Below are 24,587 nucleotides of genomic sequence, written 5' to 3' on the forward strand. Positions count from 1 at the left end.
ATAATAAGCCGGGGGTGGGGTGGGGGGGTGGGGTGGGTGTGTCTGTTGCTACTGAGTTACTTCTGACTCATTGTGGCCCCAATGGGCAATACAGAACTGTTCCAGAGGGTTGCCAAGACAGTAAGCCTTTACAGAAGCAGATGACCTCCTCTTTCTCCCCTGGAGCAGCTGGTGGGTTTGAAATGCTGACCTTACAGTTAGCAGTGAAGCATTGAACCATTGTATCACTGAGGCTCTTCAAATGGACCGTCCAAAAACTCACTGCACTGAGTTAATGCTGACTCATAGCGACCCTACAGGGCAGGGAAGAACTTCCCTGTAGGCTTCCAAGACTGCAACTCTTTATGGGAGCAGAAAGCCCCATCTTTCTCTGAAGAGCAGCTGGTGGTTTTGAACTGCTAACCTTGTGGTTAGCAGCCCAACGCATAACCTCTATGCCACTAGGGCTCCTCAAAGGGCTGATGTGGCACCGTCATCACTATTTTGTTATAAGAAATAAGTATGTGTTGGTGCTGCTTAGAAGAAGGCAGGCCAGGGCAGGGGAGATGTGTATGCAAAGGGACCGTGTGACAGACATGAATGTCCCCGTCAATACATTTACTTGCAGCTTTGTCTCTCAGAGTCACACAGTAACATGGCGACAGACTAGGATTCATTTCCAGCACACTCTGGGATGATCTAACAGTGAAGCAGGGCATTTACAATGCTCCTTCTAAAGCACCATACCTTCTCGCTCACCTCTGTTTATTTTCCCTACATGTGTAGGGCTCATGACACATTAACACACCAAAACATATGCTTCCTAAGCCTGTTCTCACATCTCACCTTCACTTTGACTTTCAAGGTCAGAGCTATTTGTGGTTGTCCACTTAACTGGACTTTGGGGGGCGGGGAGCAGAAACCAGTAGATTTGTAATGGCCCTTCATAGTAAGCACCAATGAGGGAGCCTGGCACATCTGAACACCACTGAAATCAATCAGCCTCTTGTTCTGGGCTACCAGCAACTGCACAGCTGATGCAAGCTAGGAGCGAGCGAGAGAGGGTGCTTCCTGATCCCCGAGGAAAATACTGGAGCTTTGAACCAATTGTGCATTCTTGTATAAAGCATGATCACATGGCTAAGTTCTCTTTAGCCTCAGAGCATACACATTAATCAGGTTTGTGCAATTAATGTTCATGCTGGACAATGATGGAGTGGATCATTACTGCTACTGTTCTTATTTACTGTATGCAGTTCCATACACTTCCCAAGCTTTATTTACGAAGGAGGAAATGTTCCCAGGGCCCGGAAAGGGGAAAGTTGTATGTAGTGGAGTGTGTTGGGTTGGGGGTGGGGTGGGGAGATGCAAACGACTGGCCCACAACCCATGTCAGAGTATAGACAGAATAAAGACAGAGTATAGACAGAATAAAGACAGAGTATAGACAGCAAAATGGACAAAGTTCACATCAGGGAAGGAGAGATGCTAGTCCAACTGCTTTTCTGAAAGGGATTCAGGACAAGAAGGAGGGAAAGGATTTCATGACAAGAAACTCTCCTCAATAAGACGGAGATGAATCAGGCGTAATCACAGACGTGATACACCAGGCAGATGGCAAAGATCCCGGGTCCAACATCCAGGCAGGTTCTGTTTACCCCGGTTTTCAGTACTCAGGAAGTTCTTGACCCCAAACAGCCCCTGAATCCCCTTCCATTCCTTAACTTCAAAGGGACAGATCTTCTCGTAAGATCATCTTGAAAGAAGAGGTAGCCTTAGGAGTAAGCCTAGAGGCACATAAGCAAAGGGCCTTGGGGGCTCCTACCCCAGGAGCTGCACCACTTCTGAGATTCCTTGACATGGGTGCAAGTCCCCTCGGGCAGTTCCACATTGGGATGGGCATTCAAAATGGGGGGAGCGCGCTAAAGGGCACAGCAGCTGCCCCCAACACTCCCACTTGCCTGAGCGCTACAGCCACGTGCGCTGAACCGCTGGAAGAACAATCCAGGGGGTTGTCATTGTCTTTCATTTCTTCCCCCCTCCACGTGGAAGATAATTCACAGAGGTAAAAGACAATATTTTCAAATCGTATCTCTGGATAATAAAAAGTCCTGTATCCAGAGCATATGAGAATGTTTACAACTCAACAATAAAACAAAATGTAAAGGCAGGCAAGGATTTAAACAGACATTTCTTGGAAGGAGATACACACATTACTGATAAGCATTTGGGAAAGATGCTCAATATCTCCACACATCAATAAAACGTACCAGTGAGACAGCACTTCAACGCCATTAACCAGACCCACAGCCCAAGAGTCAAATAAGACGCACAGCAGCCCTATACGGGGCTTCCGAGATGGTCAAGCTTTATGGGAGTAGACAGACTCATCTTTCTCTGTAAGAGCGCCTGGTAGGTTTGACCCACTGACCTTGGAGTTAGCAGTCCACCATCTAACCCACAGCACTATCAGGGCTCCTAACGAACAAGGCTATAATCCCAAAGGTGACAACCCAACTAATGTCGTGAAACAAAGTGTGCATGAACCATTGAAAAGAAAACTGATTTTCTCTATCAACTCTCACCCAAAGCACAATGAGAAGTTTAAACACAACTATGCTTAATTTAAAAAAAAGAGGGGGTGTCAAAAATACTAACGATGACTAATTACATTGATCTCATGATCTACAGTCCATGTCCGGCCCTTTCATGAGGATATTAGGAGGGGATGTGTGGGGTACATTTGTGATAGACTGTGCCATGCCCTGGGCATCATTCTAAGTACAGTGAACCCTCGCCACTTCGCGCTTCGACTTCCACGGCTTCACTCTATCGCGGTTTTTGCGTAACAGCGCATGCTCTGTCATTACTGCCACTGATTGGCTCATACTGTACACGCTTGATGCCATAAATAATATAATAAATAATAAATGATAATTGTAACGTCCAAAATGTTTTACTGTATTTTCCCTTTTTCGTTTAATAAATTGGGTAATATGAGTGTAATGGTGACTAAAGGGTGTTTTTTCATGTCCTCTAGGCTCTAACTACGAAAATATTTGATTTACAAATAAGGAATCCTACTTCGCGGAATTTCATTTATCACGGTAGGGTCTAGAACCGATTAACCACGATAAACGAGGGTTCACTGTACTTCTCACCTTTTCCTTAATCTCCACAATATTAACAATAGTATAAGCCAGGTATTATGATGTCTCATCTCCACATTGAAGAAATACAGGCCTTTAGACATGTAGCACTGTGTCTAAGATCACACAGCTTGGAAAAGGTGAAGCCGATTGGAATTTTATCTGGACCTCCCATCTTGTAAAAGGTGTCCAAATATTCTGACACCAAGTTAATGGAAACAGAGCAACCAGAATGAAAAGAATGAGGATGTTTATGCATCACGGAGACCGTTACCCAGGCCTCCGAAGTCCCTGGGTAGGAATTGTTGAATGGGAACCTACACTGCTTTCTGAGCCTTCACCCCAAACACAATGAAATATCTACACATATATTTTTAAATCTAAATATGAAGAAGACAAAAATGGCAATAACCAATGTTGGCACAGATGCGGGCAAAAAGGAACTGTCAACCGCCGTGAGTGGGAATGTAAAATGGTGCAGCCGCCTTGGAAAACATTTTGGAAGTCCCTCCAAGCATTAAACTTTGAGCTGGTGTTTCTACCTCCGAAATTGCACTCCTAGGTACCTACCAAAGAGAAACGAAGCCCTATGTATGCCGACATCAAAATTCACACAATGACAAAGCACTATTCACCACAGTGGAAACAGAAATGAGCAAAGTCCACCAGCCGATGCACAGATAACCAAATGTGATAAAGCCCTACAGTGGAATCCTCTGTGTCCCCAAAAGCCAAAACATGATGAACCTTGAAAACATGATGCGAAAATGTTAGTTATAAAAGGCCACATATGGTCTGATTCTGTTTATGTAAGATGAACAAAAATCCATAGAGACAAATCTGTACAGGCAGCAAGCAGATTAGGGGCTGCTGAGGCAGGGGAGAGGGAGAAGTACAGAGTGGTCTGGGGGTGGTGGGGTGGTGGGGTGGGGGTGGTGGTGTGTGTGTTGGTGAAATTTCTTAAAGTTAGATAGAGATAACACTTATGATATACTGTGGCTGGAATATACCAAATCCCACTGATTTTTGAACTTTAGAGGAATAAATTTTGTGGGAAGTGAGTTATATCTCAAACATGCTAGAACTGAAAATAAAGTCAGTGGAGAAACATTGTATCATGCTAAAAAGCAAGGAAGACTCTTTAGCGATCACAGCCAGAATAAGCCAGCTTTCAGAACTGCGGAGTCAGCCTGCCCTGACACCCCTACCTGCAATCTTAGGGGAAGAGGGTTTCTAGTGACTCCTGCTTCTTAAGGTGGAGTGTGCTGTGTACAACTGGCCTTTGGAACATAATTGACCACATTTGATATTTGACTAAGGCCAGGCCTTGTGTGGGAAGACTCATCACCCTCATTAGGAAACTCTGTGCAGGGGCAAGTGCCCTTTGACTTTCTACCTATGACCCCCAGCCAGGAACTGAGAACCAGTCGTGAGACTGTTGTCCCAAGTCCAGAGAAAAGTTCATTCCAAGGCAGACAGCCCAGATGCTGACGAGCTGGTATAAGGTACAGACATGACTGGAGGGATACGTGAATTAGCACAGGTTAAATATTCATGAGGTTTAGATGAGTAAATACATGTATAGAGTAGTGAGAGGAGGAGGTCAGGATAATTTTGTGTCTCATCAATAAGAAAACTGTGCCCTTAATCTTCTTCAAAAACCAGAGGGAGGCAGGTTAGAGGCGAACCTCAAGAGCTTGGCTCTTTGATGGGGATTGTTTCCTACGGCCGCACATTCCTATAACTGCAAGGGAAGAAAAGAGTGGGGGACCAAGGTAGTGAGGCAAGGTTCTGTAAAGTGGGGGTGGGGAACAGTTTGGGAAGAGGGGGGACTCACGGATACAGGCCACTGGGAAGGGACTCCTCACAGAAGGGACCAGGTATAGAGGGGCTTGTTGGGCAGGAGGCAAGGCCAATACTCTGCTGAGCACTTCCCTGTGGGGGCTCATTCAAAATCCTCACCTTCATCCGACAGAAGCCCGACTGTCCTTCACTTACAAACAAGATAACACAAGCCCAGAGGGGGACCAGCAACCTGCCCAAGATCACACAGCTAGAAAAGGCACACATTCTTTGGCAAATCTAAACAATTCCCCTTCCTTCTCACCCTGGACCTAGGAATCCTGGTGGCCACAATGGCCAAGGAGCCAGCTGTTAGCCGAAAGGAGGATGGCTTAACCCCACCGGGGCTCTGCAGGGGCAAAGACCTGGCAACCGCTTCCCTTCAGCATGACAGCAGGCGTGCTCTATCCTGTGGGGTCCTGATGAGCAGGATCAGGTCAACAGCGACAGGTGTGGGACCCTGAACCATCGGAGTCCCTCACAGGAAACAAAGCCACAGATGGTGGCCTGCAGAAGACACAGACCCTGCCACAGCAACCAGCTGTTTTCCCCACAGCAGCCCCAGATTCCTTCCAAAGGAAAGAATCCCTCTAGTCAGGGGTCTTCACTGGAACGTGCTTCGAAGGAGCTCAGTTCAAGGCTTCATTACCTGGCACCTCTTTTGCTCAAACCCAAACCAAACTCACTGCCATCCAGTCGAGGCTGACTCACAGCAACTCGGCAGGGCAGGGTCGAAACTGCCCTGGTGAGTTTCCAAGACTCTAAGTCTTTAGGGGAGTAGAAAGCCCCATCTTTCTCCCAGGAGGGACTGGTGGTTTTGAACTGCTCACCTGGCAGTTAGAAGCCCAACACGTAACCACTAATGACACCACCAGGACTCCTCTTCTGGGAGCCAACCGTAATTACAAACAAGTGGGCTTGATGCTTTTTCGTGAACAGGGAAGCAAAGGTTGATCCGAGCCAGAGGGCATGTGGGAGACAAACTATGGGTACTGGTGCGCAATGTCCTTGAGTCCATTTGGACTCACATAGACCCGCTATGACAAAGCAGGGCTGGACCACAGGCCGTCATCCTCAACAGAGGCCAGGTGGACAAGCTGCTAAGTGGGGTCAAACCGCCACTGGGTTCGCAACTTAGTACTTAATGACGAAGGCTTCTTGGAGATAAACCAACCTTGTCTTGCCAAGGATGATTACTTGTGGTGAGGTGCTTGGTGGAGGGGTGCACAGGGCGAGAGTGAGGTGAAAAAGAGGCCAGCTCTCCGGGGTCTTGGTTTCCACCAGTGCACCTTGCGAGTCATCCTCCCAGGCAGCAAACGTGGCTTGATGTGTGGCCTGGTGGCCAGACCCTTTCCCACACCTCATTTCTAACCAGCACCAGTGCGGCAGCCACATCATTTGCTTCACAAATTCAGTCCCTTATAAAAAGGAAACCAACCTCATTGAAATGCACCTTTGGCCTTCTTGTCAAGGTTCTGCTTTGCTCTGATTTCATAACCTCCCTGCTTCACCCACGCTTTTCCCCTCCCATCCGATGACAAGCTCATCGGGAACCAAGGATGCGCAGCACGAATATCCTTCTGTGATGTGTGCCTGCCTGACCCTGCAACCAGTCTGTGCCGGAGCCAGGTGGAGGCTGGCATCTGTGGTTCTGCCCCGGTCAGAGGGCCAGAGGCGCCCAACTGGGGACAGATGGTGCGTGTGCTGGGGAGGGATGTGCAGACCCAGCTCCAAGTGTCTGCAACAGACGCAACCTAGAAAAGTCGCACGGATGCACAGGTGCTTAACGGTCCCTGCCGACCCAGGGCTTTGCAGCAATGGAGAGTAGATCATAAGAGGAGAAGGGCAGGGTCCGAAGCAAGGCCATCACCAACCTGAAGGGCACCTTCGTCGAATGCAGACAAGGCAGTCCCTCCTCAGGGCAGCCACAGTCCCCCATCGGAGCACCCAGTTTATCTAGGATGTCTGCATTTCTGCTTCCCTTCATTCCCCTGATCAGACACCCTTGTGCAGTAAACAAGTAGCACACCTTCACAGGGCACCCCTGCTAAGCGGAGGATGGGGGAGAAAGCATTATCTCAACACATTATTTTTTAAAACTCAGATTGTAACCTACTGGTGGGTCATAAATTCATTTTAGGTTGATATCAGCATTTCATAATAGAATAAAAAGTGTAAGAAATGCAAGAGTGGGGCACACACAGACATGTAAATGTATGCATTAATAGACATGTAAATCTATATTCATCTGCATATGTAAGTCTATATAGTTACATATTTTTTTGGTAAATACACAGCACATTTGTGTGTTTGTACACACAAGCAGGTACATGTGTATTTATTGAATTAAGATGTAAAATATAGGGCCATTGTCAAAGCTCTTGAAAGCCACTGACTGACTTAATGGAGCCTAAAATGAATTGTGAAACTCGTTTGGAGGCTGGCCTCCCTACTATTCCGTGAGGGGCACTAAGATGTATGAGAACTAACAAGCATTGGGTCAGACAAACCCAAGTTCAAAGCAGTGTACAGCCCAAACCAAACCTGTTACCCCTAAGTTAATCCTGACCTGTGGTGACCTTATGTGTCACAAAGCAGAAGTGCTCCATAGCATATTCTAGGCTGTAATCCCAATGGAAGTAGATTCCCAGGCCTTTCTTCTGAGGCCCCACTGCATGGGTTTGAACCATTAACATTTAGGTTAGCAGCTGGTCCCCAAATGCCTGCTTCACCCCCAACCCCAGGGATCTCCTAATGATGTTTGGGTTCAAGTGCAGATTTGGACCTTGAGAAAGAAAGCCATTCATGTTCCTGATCCTTGGATGGAGGTGCCACCGGCTGTCTCAGAGGGCTGGTGGAAGGAGTGCCTGGTTTGAAGTCCTTCACACAAACCCGGTTTTCAGGTCTCTCGTACCTTGGCCTGAAGCACAACTGATTCCAATAGAGATTAGCATGCAGGGACACACATTCACCGATCAAGAGCTCTCAATGCTAGAAGCCACAAAGGCTGAGCAGGTACAATGTCCTGCAGTAAACCTTAAAGAACTTTCTCCCCTGCAAGTGTCCCTTCCCCATCCTGGTCGGGCTGCCTCCCACAGCAAGCATAAACTAACAGTATGGCTGGGTTAGGGTTTGGTGACACAGGACTGGTTAGAATCTGGGCTTCCATTTGAGAGAAATGTATTCAGCTGTTAGTTTAACATGATTGGACTACTGTGTACAATGAGTATTAAAGTTTCTGAGGACCGAAATGAGACACAGAGACCAATCAGTTAGGTCCCCACTCTCAGTTGTCAGATGAAGCAGCACACCTCCCCAAGGTCACATAGCCGCAGGGCCCAGGGGTTAGGAACCTCAGCTTTCAGCTGGCAGGCCACAAGCAGCCTTGGTCAGCCCAGTCCACTCAGAAAACAAAACAAAAATCACCAGACCGTCTTGGCTTTACTGAGGTGTGGGAATGAGGGGAGGGATAAATGCTCAGAATTCACTACTGCAAGAATGGATTAGTAAACTTTGGTGCATACTCAAACAGAAGGCTTTGCAGCATGAAAGAATAACAACAGCGAATCAGTGGAATCCCTGAGAACATGGGTGGCCCTGGAGGGCATGGTGCTGAGCACAATCACCAAGCGTTCAATGTTGTGTGAGATCATGTTTGTAAAAAGTCAAAACAAGGTTTTCACACGGAAAGAAACATTCTCAGATATAACAAGGGTGAGAGGGAAACGAACAGCCAAACCCACACCCACTGCCCATGAGTTGATTCGGACTCACAAAGGGAGGCTACAGAGTTTGAGAGGAGAGGGCAGGGCTTACTGGCTAGAGGGTAGGCCCCTATAAACCTGGGTGAAGGTGACAGCGCTATGAGAGAGAACACCAAACACCAAACTCACTGCCATCGAGTCAGTGCCAACTCAGAGCACAGGGTCGAATGGCCCCGTGTGTTTCCCAGACTCAACTGTTGATGGGAGTAGAGAGCCCTGTCTCTCTCCCAGGGAGTAGAAAGTCCCGTCTCTCTCCCAGGAGTGCCTGGTGGTTTCAAATGGCTGGCCTTTCCTCTTCCAGCCCACAGTGTAACCAAGAGAAAGGTCCCCCAAAATATGGAGGAGTACAAGAGTCAACAAAGTAAATGTAATATACACAACCCTGCAACAACCATGAACTACAAGTAGATGTAGTTAGACACGGGGCTGAATGGGGGGGGGGGTGAGTAGGAGCATCTATCTCTCTGTCTATTAATCTATCTTTCCATTAATCAATCAGTCTGACAGAGGATATTTGTATACAAGGGGGTACTAAAAAAACAAACCAACCCAGAATGTTTCTTTCAAAGCTACGTATTTAAATTTTTTAACAAAACAACCTTATCACAGTACTCGCCATTACGCTTAATACATCGGTCAAATCTGTGATTCCATTCTTGGAAACATTTTTCAAACTCATCTGTTTGGATGGCTGACAGCCCCTCCCTCATTTTTTTCTTCACCTCCTGTGAGTTTTCAAACTGCTGTCCTTTCATGTCCCTCTTCATTCCAGGAAACAAAAAGAAGTCACACAGAGTGAGCTCAGATGAGTGGGTAAGGAGCACCGGGAAAGAGAGACATGCTGTTTTCAGCCCAAAACTGGCACACTGAGATGGCTGCATGAGCAGGTGCATTATTGTGGTGGCAAAATCAGTCCCCCGACTGCCATAAATCAGGCCTTTTTTGTCACACACTGTTAAGCTACCTTTTCAGAACCTCTCAATAGAAAGCTTGATTAACAGTCTGACCTGGTGGAACAAACTTCAAATGCACTGCTTTCCATTTGACATTTTCGTTCATTTGGGAAGTTGACGGACATCCAGAATGAGGTTTGTCATCAATCCACATTTCACCTTTTTTGAATGAGAAAATCACTAGTAGATTTGAGTTTTTCCCATAGCGCTGTGCTTGTAAGCTATGTTCAACATCACAACAGTTTCTGCAGCATTTTTTCCAAGCAGGAAACAAAATTTCACAGCTGCACGCAGTTCTCTTAAATCGGCCATTACCAAAAACAAGGTTCAAGCAAAACAGCTTTTATGAAAAACATTCACTGTGACCAGAGAGAACTTTCACAGGCAATGCCACTGGGTGCACTAACTCAGAATGAGTTGCTCGATGCTCGCCTAGTGGGGAAAAGGCTCTGCCCAATGGAACTTTTTGCCATTTTGTGGGGGAGGGGTACCCCCTTGTATGTGTACCTTTGCTGCAAATATATCCATGAACGTGGTGGAGCATCAAACCTCCTATACCCATCACAGATATTCCAATTCATAGTGACTCCATACAGAATTTCAGAGGCCCAAAATCTTAAGGGACAGAGAAAACAAGTAATGCGCAAAATAAATATTTCTCAAAAAACATGTTTTACAAAACTCAACCTCCCCATTAATCAAAGAAATGCCAGTTAAAACAATGAAATGCCAGGTTTCCCCTAAGAAACAGGCAAAAATGAAAACTGATAATACTCTAGTCCATGTGTAGCAATGTGGTAGAACCTCTAAGAAATCCATAAACTTTGACCCAGAATTTCTACTTCTAAGACATCAGAGTATTCATTCATGTGCAAGGCCAGGGGTCAGAGTGTCTTTGACATTGTTGTAGCAGTGAGACACTCTTGAGTCAATTTCAACTCACAGCTACCTTGTGTGGCAGAACAGAGCTGCCTCATTGCCGGGTCTTTCTCTCGCTGAACTTCAGGGTGGGTTGGAATCGCCACCTTCTCATTAGCAGCCCAGTGCTTAATCATTGGGCCACCTGTTCTCAGAGAAGAATTGGAATACATGAACAATATAAAATGGCTTTCTTTATTGGGACAATTAAAAAAATACAAAATCTCATTGCCATTCAGGTCTTTCCTGATTCATATGACCCAAGAGGACTGGGTAGACCTGCCCCACAGGATTTCTAAAGTTGCAAATGTTTAGGAAAGTATCTTGCCATATCTTCCTCTCACAGAGCATGTGGGATGTCAGTCAAGCTTTCAGCTAGCAGCTGAGCACCTGATCGCTGTGCCCCCAGGGCTAGAAAATGCTCTGGAGCAACTTTGCTCTGTAACGCATGGGGCTGCCGTGAGTTAGGGGCATCCTGACAGCAAGTCACACAAATACTCACTGTTATCAAATCAGTTCTGATTCATAGCGGATGCTATCGGGCAGCGTAGAACTGCCCCTGTGAGTTTCCCTATAGGATAGAGTAAAACTGCCCCTGTTGGGAATGGCTGGTGTTTTCAAACTGTAAGCCTTGGGGTTGGCAGCTTCACTCATAACCCACACCACCATTAGAGTTCCCTCACACAGCAACCAGCTTAGTCTTGCTTTTGTTGTCTGTTGCCATCAGGTGGCAACTCCGGTGTATATGTATGTGCAGTAGAACTGCTCCGTGGGATTTCCAAGGCTGTGACCACTTGGGAGCAGGTTGTCAGGTCTGTCTTCCAATGAATCTCCGGGTGAGTTTGGAGCTGCCCACCTTTGGGCTCCTGGTTAGGGGCTGACTGTACCAGCCTTAAATCCAACTTACTCACTGCCAACCATTTGATTTTGACTTTCCGAGGCTGTAACTCTAGAAGGGAGTAGGAAAGCCTCCTCTTTCTCCAGAGGAGCAGCTGGTGGTTTTGAACTGCTGACCTTGTGGCTAGCAGCCAACAAAGCCATCAGGGCTCCTCCTAGTGCCTTAGCTCAGTACTAACAGTGCATTTTCAGAGACTGACTAGAGCCTGGTGGCTGTCCCCATTGCCACTCTGGTTTCCCCAGGGAGGGGAGAGAAAGCGAAGAGGGAAGGAAAAAGAGCAAAAAGGGTGTGGGGAGGGAAGAGAGATATGGAGGAACCGTGGTGGTGTACTGGGTTACACATTGGTCTGCTAATCGCAAGTTCAGCAGTTCAAAACCACCAGGCAGTCTTCGGGAGAAAGGTGAGGCTGTTCTATCCTGTTGTACAAGGTCAGGTGTGTCAGAGTGGACTTGATGGCAGTTAGCGAGTCCTTCCCTCCTCCCCCAGTTCCCACATCCCTTTCATCTCCCTCCCCTCTCTCTCCTTTCAGGAAACTTGAATGCTACCTTTAGCTCAAAATGGGATTGTTGTGCTAAACTACTCTCAGACAGTGGGGGAGGCAAACACTTTCAGATGAGATTTAATTTCGTGACCTTTTATTTTCAGCCTTCCTTTATTTTATGTGAATGTCTGGTAAACAGAATATAACTGCATTTTATTTTATTTTTTTTTTTTGATTTTTTTTGTATTTTTATGTATTGTATTTATTGTATTTTTTTTTTTAAACATTTTATTAGGGGCTCATACAACTGTTATCCCAATCCATACACACATCAATTGTGTAAAGCGTATTTGTACATCATTTCTCAAAACATTTTCTCTCCATTTAAACCCCCGACATTAGGTCCTCATTTTTCCCCTCCCTCCCCGCTCCCCTCTCCCACATGAGCCCTTGATAGTTTATAAATGGGTATTTTGTCATATCTTGCCCTGTCCGACTTCTCCCTTCACCCACTTTTTGGTTGTCTGTCCCCCAGGGAGGAGGTCACACACAGTTCCATGTAATCGGTTCCTTCTTTCCTACCCATTCTCCCTTTACCCTCCCTGTTTTGCCACTCACACCACTGGTCCTATAGGGCTCATCCGTCCTGGATTCCCTGTATTTTCAGTTCCTATCTGTACCAGTGTACCTCCTCTGGTCTAGCCAGTCTTGCAAGATAGAATTCGAGTCATGGTAGTGGGAGCGGGGAGGAAACCTTTAGGAACTAGAGGAAGGTTGTATTTCTCATCATTGTTACATCGCACCCTGACTGGCTCATCTCCTCCCCGAGACCCCTCTGCAAGGGGATCTCCAGTGGCCTACTAATGGGCTTTGGATCTCCACTCCGCACTGCCCCCATCATTCACTATGGTGAGATTTTTTGTTCTGATGATGCCTTACACCTGATCCCTTCGACACCTCGTGGTTGCATAGGCTGGTGTGCTTCTTCTCAGTCAATCTGATAACCACTACTTTGCTACTAAAACGTTTCGTTTGTTTATGCTGATTGTGATTACTATTGTCTTCAGATCTTTTCTATCACGTCATTGAATACTTTTCAGTTTGTTCTGGTATTTTTTCTTTCATGACTTTTTCTCGCCCTCTCATAGATACTTTCTTTCTAAATCCGTTTCTCTTTTTAACCAGAATATGCTATTCTATCCTTTCCAGTAGCAATTGCAGGGGAGAAAACCAGAAAAAGCGTTTGGCTCCTCCACAGTCAGAGAAGTTTAAGGCAACAATCCCATTTCCAGCTAGAGTTAAAATTCAAGTCACAGTTGGCTCTGATGCTGACTCATAGGGACCCTGTAGGACAAGGCAGAATGGCCCTGGCATTGTTTCTGAGACTGTAACTCTCTATAGGAGTAGGATGGCTCACCTTTCTCCTGCAGAGTGGCTGGTGGTTTCAAACTGCTGACCTTGTAGATGGCAGCCCAACGTGTAACCACTATGCCACTAAGACTTCTTTCCAATGGAAAGATGAGGCTTTCTACTCCTGTAAAGAATTTCAGCCTCTAAGCAAATGTGGTGAAGGAAGCTGATGGTGCCCAGCTATCAAAAGATATACCATCTGGGTCTTAAAGGCTTGAAGGTAAACAAGGGGCCATCTAGCTGAGAAGCAACAAAGCCCACATGGAAGAAGCACACCTGCCTGTGTGATCACGAGGTGTCAATAGGATCAGGTATCAGGCATCAAAGAACAAAAAATCATATCATTGTGAATGAGGAGAGTGCGGAGTGGAGACCCAAATCCCATCTGTAGGCAATTGGACATCCCCTTACAGAAAGGTCACAGGGAGGAGACGAGCCAGTCAGGGTACAGTATAGCACTGATGAAACATACAAAACTTTCCTCTAGTTCTTTAACGCTTCCTTCCCCCACTATCATGATCCCAATTCTACTTTACAAATCCAGCTAGACCAGAGGATGTACACTGGTACAGATCGGAGCTGGAAACACAGAGAATCCAGGACAGATAAACCCCTTGGGACCAACAATGAGAGTAGAGATACCAGGAGGGAAAGGGGAAGGTGGGGGAGAAAGGGGAAACCAATCACAATGATCTACATATAATCCCTTCCCTGGGGGATGAACAACAGAAAAGTGGGTGAAGGGAGACATTGGATAGTGTAAGACATGAAAAAATAATAATTTATAAATTATCAAAGGTTCGTGAGGGAGGGAGGGTGGGGGAGGGAGGAGGAAAAATGAGGAGCTGATACCAAGGGCTCAAGTAGAAAGAAAAAAGAAAATGTTTCTCCTTCTAGAAGTAGGTATGTTGCTGCTATTAGGTACCACTGGACTGGTCCCACGTGCATACATCCCGTGCCTGAGGGATGACACTGTCCAGTCCTGCGGCTCCTTGTCATCTTCACTGCGGTTGAGCCCAATGTTGCTGCCATTGTATCAGTCTATCGCATGGAAGGATTTTTTTTAATGTCACTCTTTCCTTTGTTCATCCGTATGCTATTTACTGATCCAGTTGTGAGGATTTTTGTCATCTCGACGCTGAGGTATAACCCATATTGAAGATTTCGGTCCCCATCAGTAAGAGGGTCAAGTTCTTTCCACTTTCTGCAAGATTGTGCCTTTTGCATAAATAGGTTGTTAAGGAGTCTTCCTCCAGTCCTGGTTCCAAGTTTTTCTTCCTGTCGCCCGCCTTCTCAGATGCCTTGCCCAGCATACAGCTTTAACAAGTGCGGTGAAAGCAAGCCACCTTGCGGCACACCTTTCTTGCAAGCCTTCAAATCATGCAGGACCCGCTCGTTCTATTTGAAAGACTGCCTTTGGGTCTACGTACAAGTTCCTCGGGAGCACAATTAAATGTTGCACTACGTCAACCTACACCCCGACCCCAGCCCCACCTCTTCCAATCACTCTTATTCTGTGGACCTCACACTGGTGATTTCTTTCTATCCACATTTCTCTTTTCTGATTCTCACTGCAGTTTTGTCTAATCTGCTCTTAAACCCATTCTCTAAAGCTTCTGTTATTTTCATTTCTAGAAAATCTTTTTCAAATATTCCAGGTCGATTTTTTGTCATTTCCTATTCCTTCATCGTACTTTTAGCATCTTATTTTATTGACTTAAATATACTAAATCACTTACTTGGCATTTCACATCGAATAATTCTGGTATCACTATTCACGTGGGTCTGCTTTTGTTGTTTTATCATCAATCATGTGAGGGTGTTTGCTTGTGCTTTCTTTGGAAATTAAAAAAAAAAAAGTTGAGGCCTGAGGTTAAAGTGCATGCCTCCAGGTTAAAGTGCATGCCTCCAGAGAGGGTTCTAGGGGTTCCTTGGTGCCTGGTAGTGCTGACCCAGAACTACCCTAACCCCAAAGTTGGAACTTTGTTTTCTACATAGGTAATGAGCATTCACACGCCAAACCCAAATGAACGTGAACCTCTGGTTAGAAACTGTGGAGGGGGACTTTTCTGTTTTTCGGTACTATTCAAAGCCACGAGCAAGATAGACATATCCCATCACCTCCCTTTGCTCCCCAATCCTAAAACCAAGCTCACTGCTGCCTAATTAATGCCAACCCATAGGGACCAGATAGGACAAGGTACAACTGCCCTGGTGAGTGCCTTTATGTAACTCAGTCTTGGAGTAGAGAGCCCGTCTTTCTCCTGTGAAGCAGCTGGTGGTTTCGAACAGGTGACCTTACACACTGCTGACCTCACAACCACTCCGCCACCTTTCTTCCTTTGATAGGCAACACTTTTTCCTTATTCACACCCAAATCATGTCAACTCTTCAGGAGCGAGCGTGGTTGGGAGGGTAGTCTTCTGACTCAGTGTCCCCTCTAATTCAGGTCTCATGTTTGTAGCATTGAAAAATATGGTCACCGGAGCCCTGGGGAATGGAAGATACTGCCAAGGCAAAGCAATGCAGAGACTTCTGGATTTCAGCCTTCTTGGTATTATGGGTTCTAAAAATATCCCTAATTCCTCACTAAGAAATCTTGGTATTTTTTTAAGTATTAAAAATATAATATGTAAGATGTTCAGTATAAGACACTGAGAAAGGTTTCTCTGAATGCTCACTATCCAGTTGTCAAATATATATATATTCCAGACTGTGAACTTGGCAAAAGATAATGAGTATAACAAGGGGGATATATGAATTCTTAACTGTCTCCTTTCAGAATGCTTCACACAGCCAGCCATTTCAGGAAAGATGCTCACCAACAGAAATCTCACAGCCCCCCCCCCACCGCTTTTTTTTTGATCAAAGCAAATCTGAGGCAGTGAAACACTATGAGATCCCTTTAAATTTTGGATTTGCTTCTTAAATACTATTCTTTACCAAACACTGAAAGTAATATATTTTCCTGCTCTGAGATGATAAAAATACAAACAAACAAAAAGAAAAGTAAAAAGAGTGCTGTAACTCCTCAATTGAGCCATCCAAAGGTAGCTGTGTACAGTTTGGCACATATACTTCCAGACTTGTCACGTTGATATACCCAGCCACCCAACCAATTCCAACCCAGAAAGAGCTGCAGGACAGAGATCACTACCCTGTGAGCTTCCAAGGTTGTGCATCTCTGTGCAAGCAGATTGACCCATCCTTCTCCCATGGAGTGGCTGGTGGATTCAAACTGGCAACCTGTTGATTCGCAGCCGAGCCCTGAACCATGTTGCCACCAGGGCTACAAACACACACCCTTTCATGTGCTGTCCCTACCCTCATAATGCTCTTATATTAAAACTCAAGTAGTGTGTAGTGGTTCATAATAACCAATGAGATGGTTCTTCTCTGACCGGTATAACTGTTGTCCGTCAGAATTGGTTTGGTGTTGATTTTAATCTTTATGGAAGCAGATCACCTCGTCTCTCTTAGGCAGCACTGCTGGGTGGGTTCATGCCACTCACCATTAGGCTAATGTATCTGTGCACTGTTGGTGCCACCCAAGGGTCTCCACCATAAGTTACTGCTGCTACTGGGTGTCAGCGTGTGTCAGCAGAGGGAAACCCGTCAAAGAAGCGACTCTCATACTGCCACGTTGCAGCCCGCGAAAAGCACACACTCTCTCACAAGCCTAAGTGATGTCTAGGGTCCCTTTCTGTTGAGAAAAACAAGGGATTCGTTTCCAGTTGTATTGAGTTTGCCCTGGTTTTCGTTACTACAAGGATACCTTCCTTAAAGTTCAAGCCTAAGCTTGGCTAATGGGTCCCCTGGCTTTGGAGAGGAATAAAGATCGCATTTTCTAATGAAGTCGGTACCTCTGTGGCAAGCTGGGGGCTAACCATTTGGATCTATGAAATCATTTAGCCCCTTATAAGAAGAGACTTCCCTTTCTGGGGAATGTGTGTACTAGTATTTCAATTCTGCTCTTCCCCAAGAACTTCCGTTCCAATTCGGACCGCAAACATTCTGTTTACAAACAACTTCTCAGCACACACAAGTTGCATAAAGCAAGCCATAGCCAAAGGACTAAGTCGCGTGGCTCATCAGCTATCCTGCCTTAAGCATCTTTATTTAGAAAATTCCCTTCATTAGAACTGGGACAACCTGCTGTCAGATTACAAAGCCAAGTCTAAGAAGAAGTTAAATACCATGGACAGCTGCTTTGTAGGCCAGTGACCGGCCAACAGTCAGAGATCACCCTGCCCCAGCAGCCAAACATCTACTGAGTCAGGATCCCACTCTGGGTACACTCAAACTTAACTGCCTCCCAACCACAAGACTTTCATTTATTTCATGTATTATCTGTAAGCAGCTATGAAGAAGTTTTAATATGAGAGCTCCAATCAGTGAGAAGTAAAAATACTCTGAAGCAAAAATCTCTGCTTAACGTGAATATTTCTAAACCCTAGCCAATAGCCTACTTATATGAAGCTACCACAAAGGCATTTGGATATTTCTCTGGTAATATTTGGTGCAGGTATATTTATTGTATGTTTAAGGTAGCTTATAAGTGCTAGGATATGGCAACTGCTATACGATTCTTCTCAGGTTGGAATGAACTTTACCTAACAACAAAAGCCACAGGGAGGACAATGGTCTGCTGAACCCGAAGAGTCACACCCCAAAGAGTCACTGGGGTGAATCCAATCTTCAAAGACGCGTTTGAAATTCTTACATTGGAAAGATTGATTCCGATTCACTTTACACCAAAATAGGGAAGGTAAAAGGCAAATGGGGAAGGTAACTTTTCTTGAAAAATCAGCTGCCTAAAATCCTTTCTTCATTTAATAATTTTCCCCTTGTAAAGTTGATGAAGTAGGTGTTTTTATTCTCCTTTTCCAAACTAAACTGAGACTCCAAAGTGGGTTTAAATAACTTCTCTCTGGCCACAGAACTGATCACAGAAACCTGATTTAGTCCCTGTCCTTCCCGATTCAGAGCGCCACCACGTCACGGTGCTACCGAACGTTTAGAACAGGGCTGTCACTAAAACCTGCTACCATCGACACTCACTGAGACCCTATGGGAACTGCCCCATAGGACTTCCAGGGCAGGACATGGTTATGGAAGCAGACTGCCACATCTTTTGCCTCTGGGGTAGCTGGGGGATTCATAATGCCCACCTTTTGCCCAGCAGTGGAGCACTTTAAACACCATGTCACAAGGGCTTTTTAATGATACGTCTAAAAGAGGGGGAATGTTGCAAGCACCAGGAACTGCCCAAAGGACAAAACCAAATCTGTCTTGGAAGAAGGATGGCCAGAGGGCTCTTCAGAGGCAAGGACAAACAGCTCTCATTTTTCCAGCTCACAGTTCTCCGTGGCACGCATCATTATGAATGGACTCAAATTCAGATTTTCAACTTGTCCGGGAAGAGAGTCGTCTCAAGGATATTTCACAGCCCAGAGCCCAGCAGTATTGATATTTCAGCAAGACCCACTGGGGGGTTGGGAGAAGAAAATCTCCCTTCTGCTTCACCATGTCCCCAGATCCCCATGGCCCAGAATTGGGCAAATCAGATGAGGGGACTCTGTATGAAACACTTCAATGCATGTGCAACACCATCCTCCCAGGACTGCATCTGCTTGGGGTCTTCCCAACCTCCATCCCAGAGTGTTCTGATGCGGTGCAAAGCATTGATTTCTGTGGGGGCCAGAAACCAACCGTGCAGGCCAAAGAACTGAGCCACACTCCAGAGTACACCCCTCTCTCAGTCACCTCCTGTTCAGTAGATGGGGCTGGGGCGCGGCAAAACCATGACATTCTGAAAATAGGTTTATGATAAGGCTGTAACTGCTAAAGGGAAAAAAGCCTTTTCCAGCAGTGATTCAAAAGTGAAATTGGCAAGGTGAAATTTCCAGGAGGAAATCACCTATTGTTATGTCCTGGTCCATCCAAAAACCTATGACTCTGTTCTAGCCATTAGGAGGAGGATCAAATAAGATACAGGTGTACCCCAAGCAAAACCAAGACCAAATCAACTGGCGACTGCCAAGGTGGCTGTAGTTCTTCTTAATTACTGAGCTCCACAAGACCTGTGCATGATGAAGTGGGATCAATTAAACCTGGTGCTCAAGGGAAAATAAAACAAAACACCTTCCCAGAGGTGGAGGGGCAGAAAAATTGGAAACAGGTGAAACAGTTAGGAATCTAACCTGCTTTCCTTTTTAATTAGGCAAATCTGGGATCTCCAAATCAAGAAACTTACACTGCAAAGCAGTGGTGCTCAACCTTCCCAAGGCTGCAACCCTTTAATACAGTTCCTCGTGTTGTTGTGCCCACCCCCCAACCATAAAATTATCTCCGTTGCTACTTCATCACTGTAACGTTGCTACTGTTATGAATCGGGTGACCCCTGTGAAACGGCCGTTCGGACCGTCGCGACCCCCAGGTTGAGAACCGCTGCTTTAAAGCATAGTACAATGTTGATATGAACAAGAGCCACCACATCAGGCCAAGTGGCTGATTTTGAAGTTCTGAAGGTGACGTGGCAGTTCCCCGGTTGAAAAGGTAACGATGCTGCCAGGGCTCTTTCACTTGCAGCTGACAAAATATGGTCTGTAGACAGGATCGTGGATGTTCCATCTGAAAGGCATGGGACCCGTGTTCCCCTCCTACGAACAGAAGACCAGTGCCCCCTACAAGCTGACCATCCACAGTTGCGTTGTTCTGCAAATTCCTTGGTCATCAATGTTGCCAGCACCATCCTTTAGCCAAATCAGTGTGTACATGGACTCAGGGTATACATGTATAGGCGACAAAGTTCCGCTCCAGTGTAACAAGACAAGAAAGTAGTGAGTTCTCTAAAAGGCTTCTTACCCTTTCTATGTACAGGGTGTTTATATGAAACCAACTCATCCTTGCCGCTAACAAAAAAATACGCCCTTCCATTGACAATCATTCCAGTTGGAATGAACACTACCTGTTCATGGAAACCACAGCAACTCGTAGTCAGGCTCAAGGGGAAGGTGTGGCTAGACTGGTGGAGTACAGAGAGTGGGGATCTAATGACAACCCAAGATGTCCAGAAGGATATATATCCAGTCATCACACTGCATTTTGCTCAATGATTTTGCCCCCAACTACAGTTTCTAACAATTATACTTGAGAGCAATGTCTGAAGAAACGTAGTATACACACCATGTCCCTTGTGCATTTAATTAACAGAACCACGACACGTGCTTGTCTTTCTTCGATGAAGCACAAAAAAGCACTTCCATGCCGGGTTACAAACAGAATGGTCATCAAACTGGACTATGAAGGGATTAGACACTTTGAGCTAAATCAGGATCTGTTTTTCATTTTCTTTTTGAAATAAAAATAAGAGAAGAAATCCTATCTCCAACTCAAGCATCTGTTTTTTGCACACCTGAGAATGTTCCGTATGCTAGAATAACAAGTCTGAATCTTCTGGCTCACTGTTTGAAATCAGTCGGCGATGACTGTCCAGTGTCAGGATATACATCAGAATCACAAAACCGCACTTAACATCTGTATTGATGATGCTCACCATTATTTTTACAAAAAAGAGCATTTGCAATTTGGTAGACTGGTGCTTTCTCAGCTCTTTACCAGTTGGCTTCCCACCTCCGTATCATTGGGAGAACTGCCTCACTTTTGTTCCACTGCGAACATAGCTCAGCTGGTGTGTATTCTGGGGTGGGAGATGGACGCTCACGCTACAAAAGCTGGGTTCACTCAATGCCTCTGTTTGCAAAGGATCAGTTCCTGATTCTGAGATGGGAAGCCAAATGGTGTGGGTCAAGAGTAATGACCGTAGCTCCAAAGTCCTGCCAGGCTCAGACTGCCAAGTGAAAGGTGTGGCTTCAGTGACAGGAACAAAACTTCTTCCCTAAATATCATTAAAGTGACAGCTCTTCCTAGCTGTCACACACTCAAACACATACACACACACACACACACACACACACACACACACCTCTCTAATCCGTTAAGTACAGACATACTTTCACGTGAAAATGAAATTGCTCTCCAAAACATTATTCCTACATCCAGAAAATAAGTTAGGGAGCTGCTAAGTCTGTTTGGGGATGTGCATGTAACCTCTATTTGCAGTTGTCTTTCTTCTGACTGCAGCAGGAAGCCTGGGGACTTAGAGAACAATGACAGCAATGCTTCTCCCCACCACTGTCAGGTTAGTCTGCGTACCGCAGAACTTCAGAACGCAATCGGCCAACCGCGACCATCCAGGGGTGCAGATCTCAAAAGCACCATCATGTGGAGCTATGGGCAAGAGGGGCATTCAATAAATAACCACTACCACCAACCTTGGCTTGGGCCTCTGGCGCTGTCACCTTGACGACTTTGTTGCGGCTTATCATTTTCTTCGCCCATTTTTCGACTTGGACGTTGAATTTCATGAAAATCACATAGGCAAAATAAGCCGATAATAGAAGCAAGCTCTCCCACCACATGATAACATTATCCAGGAAAAAAATGATCAGCATGATCAAGTCGACAATGTAGAAGGACACATCCCGAAAGAGTGGCCACCAGGTCAGGTTTAAGATTTCTCTAGAAAACAGTGCACACATGCCAATCACGAAGAGGATGTTGAACACTGCGGAGCCCACGATTGTGCCTATGCCAACATTGCTGTGGGCAATAAAGACCCCAATGAGAGACGTGAAGAGTTCTGGGGCTGAGCCCCCCGCAGCCATGAAGGTGGCTCCGGCCACATCATCAGAGATGCCCAGTTTTTCGGTGATGACAGTCAAAGAAGGGACAAAGAACTCATCACAGACAATGGCTAAGGCTATGAACATGTAGATCATGCCAATGACATGGAGAACGATGGCTCCTTTTCTTCGCTCCTCAAGGGAGAAGATGTCTTTGGGGTAGTCCCCTTCGGCATGCTCTGTAGTGTTCTCCAGTTTGCCTTCCTGAATCACAGGGGGCTGTTCAGTGGAATCCAGAATCTTGCCATTTAGGTCTAAGAGAGTTCTTTGACGGTAACCGTGTACTACCCCTGGGCCACTTAGACCATTGGCTTCTCCTGGGCTCTGAGTCTCTGTCTCAGAAAAGGCACTGATTGAAAATGGGACAGTGCTGATGGCTAGCAGGCCCAGGAAAAGTCCTATGATTCTAATGAACTTCAGTTTTTTTCTGACGTTATAATGTCTCCTGCAGCCAGATGGTGACTCCCCCAAGCCCCACTTCTCAAGGAATATCGGGATGGTCGTGCTTTGAAGCCGATCCATCTTGGGTCTTCTGGTGAATGCGGAGGTCTTCACACTTGAGTCACCCAGAGGGCTCTGTCATACTTTTCCTTACTTTCTAGTTAAAGGTGCTTGGGGATGCTTCCACAGAGGAATTCTTAAGCTTCGCAGGAAATATTTTCATCATTTAGCCTTAAATGGAAAAGTAAAACCAAAAAATAAGTCAGAACCTTAAATTCACGTCTTCCTTATAAAAAGAACTTTGCAGATATGATAATACCATCAGTTAGCTGTGTGACCTTGAGTTTACTTAGCTCCTCTATGCCTCAGTTTCCCCATTTGAAAAATGAGGACAATTACAGGCAGCATTGCCTTGAGGAGACAATGAGTGAACCCATACATAGGAAGCAATCAAGGCAGGACGGGGCACAAGGAGGATCCCTGATGGCATAGTCCAATACATTGGACTGCTACCCACAAGGTCAGCAGTTTGAAACCACCAGGGGACAGACATAGCAGTCGGTGTCCATAAAGATTTACAGCCTCAGAATCTCCCCTGGGCAGTTCTACTCTGTCCTATCGGGTAGCCACCAGAGGAAATAGGCTTGCTGGCAGTTGGGAGGTTTCACGGAGATGTCGGTGAATGCATAGATTTTATACGTGAACATCTACCATTTCACCCCACTCTAAATCATGTATCAACTGCCCAGTGACAATGACCCCACGTCTCCTGGAGCCGTCAACGTGCCTCAAAACCAAGTTATTCATCTTGCGTGTCTTTTTAGCGCCATTCCAGTAGTGGGAGAACTTCCCTCATTTCATTTCTCATTTGTGTTTGGGAGGAGGGAGTGCTCTTTGCCCCACAGACACAAATACCCCCAACGCCTTACTTCCCATGAAAATACCTCTCTCACCAGATGCAGACAAGTAGGCTTTAAATTTTTTTTTTAAACTTACACAAAAGAATGTTCGGGAGACCGGGAGAAACTGTTGGTCCCTAAACGTCCACACATTTGTTTAGAGCTCGCTCATGTGGAAGCTGACTCAGGACCCTATCAGACAGGGTGGAACTGCCCCACCCCCACCCCCGTGGGCTTCCCAGCTTGTTACTCTTTACTGGAGTAGAAAGCCCTGTCTTTCTCTAAAGGAGAGGCTGGTGGTTTCAAACTGCTGACCTTTCAGATCTTAGCCCAACGCGAAACAATGACGCCACCAGGGCTCCTGTTTACAGGCTAAATCTTATTAAATAGTCATGATAATAATAAAGCTTCTTAGTCACATTTAAAATAGACGGTAGAACAAACAATCTCTAGATGAATTGACACGCTGTGGTGAGCATATACAAACAGGCTATTTCAAAAGACCAACTCTGTATTTCATAAACAATATGAAATTGCAGCAACACCTCTGTCCACAAAATCTGCCCAAAATAGCCCCAACGCTATCTCTCTCTGGTAGGTTTTGACATGAAAAGCAGAGTTTCCATTTTCTATCCCACAGAGGAGATGCAGAAACGATTTGGATATGACAGCTGATATTTGGAAGATTCCCCCCCCCCACGTGCCCCCCCACCCCCGCTTACATTTAAAACCATTATTTTTTTCCCTTTACCAAAGACTGCAGTTTAGAGACGCGAGCTGACATCCTTCCAGGTGTAAAATAAGCTAATTAAACCCACGCCAGTTAAACACGGTGATTAGCTGGGGCTGAGGTTTGTCGAGCGGAGCCTAGCGTAAACACCAGTTCAGCCAGGCTGAGTTGCTGCCGCTCGGAAGACACCCCAGCCCCAAACCAGAGGTCCCCAGGCGGCTGCAGAGGTCGAAGCTTAGCACAAACAATTAGGCGACTCCCTGCGCCCCGGGGATGCTCGCAACGCCCGGCCTGGGCTATGGCAGGCAGGGACGGAGTCCGCTCCCCCGCGCACACCCCGCTCCTGCCGGTGCCCGGCTCGCCCGCCCTGCCACCC

The 24,587-nt window shown here is 46.0% G+C and overlaps 1 protein-coding gene across 3 annotated transcripts in view; it reads right to left on the bottom strand.

Moving 5' to 3' along the window:
- SLC24A2 (solute carrier family 24 member 2) overlaps positions 1–24,587 on the bottom strand; it is a 273,697-nt gene that overhangs the window by 230,863 nt on the left and 18,247 nt on the right. For 2 of the 3 annotated variants that reach the window (XM_045289183.1, XM_045289181.1), the window contains exon 4: positions 21,731–22,813. In XM_045289183.1, the coding sequence (XP_045145118.1) occupies positions 21,731–22,663 (933 nt within the window). In that variant the 5' untranslated portion in view covers positions 22,664–22,813. Of the gene's footprint in view, positions 1–21,730; positions 22,814–24,232; positions 24,255–24,587 lie in introns of those variants that run through there. The other variant, XM_045289182.1, reaches the window with a different exon arrangement.

This window comes from Echinops telfairi, unplaced genomic scaffold (genome assembly GCF_000313985.2).
Source record: "Echinops telfairi isolate 266 unplaced genomic scaffold, ASM31398v2 ScPeMD7_25;HRSCAF=90, whole genome shotgun sequence".
In the NCBI taxonomy this organism is placed as follows: Eukaryota; Metazoa; Chordata; class Mammalia; order Afrosoricida; family Tenrecidae; genus Echinops; species Echinops telfairi.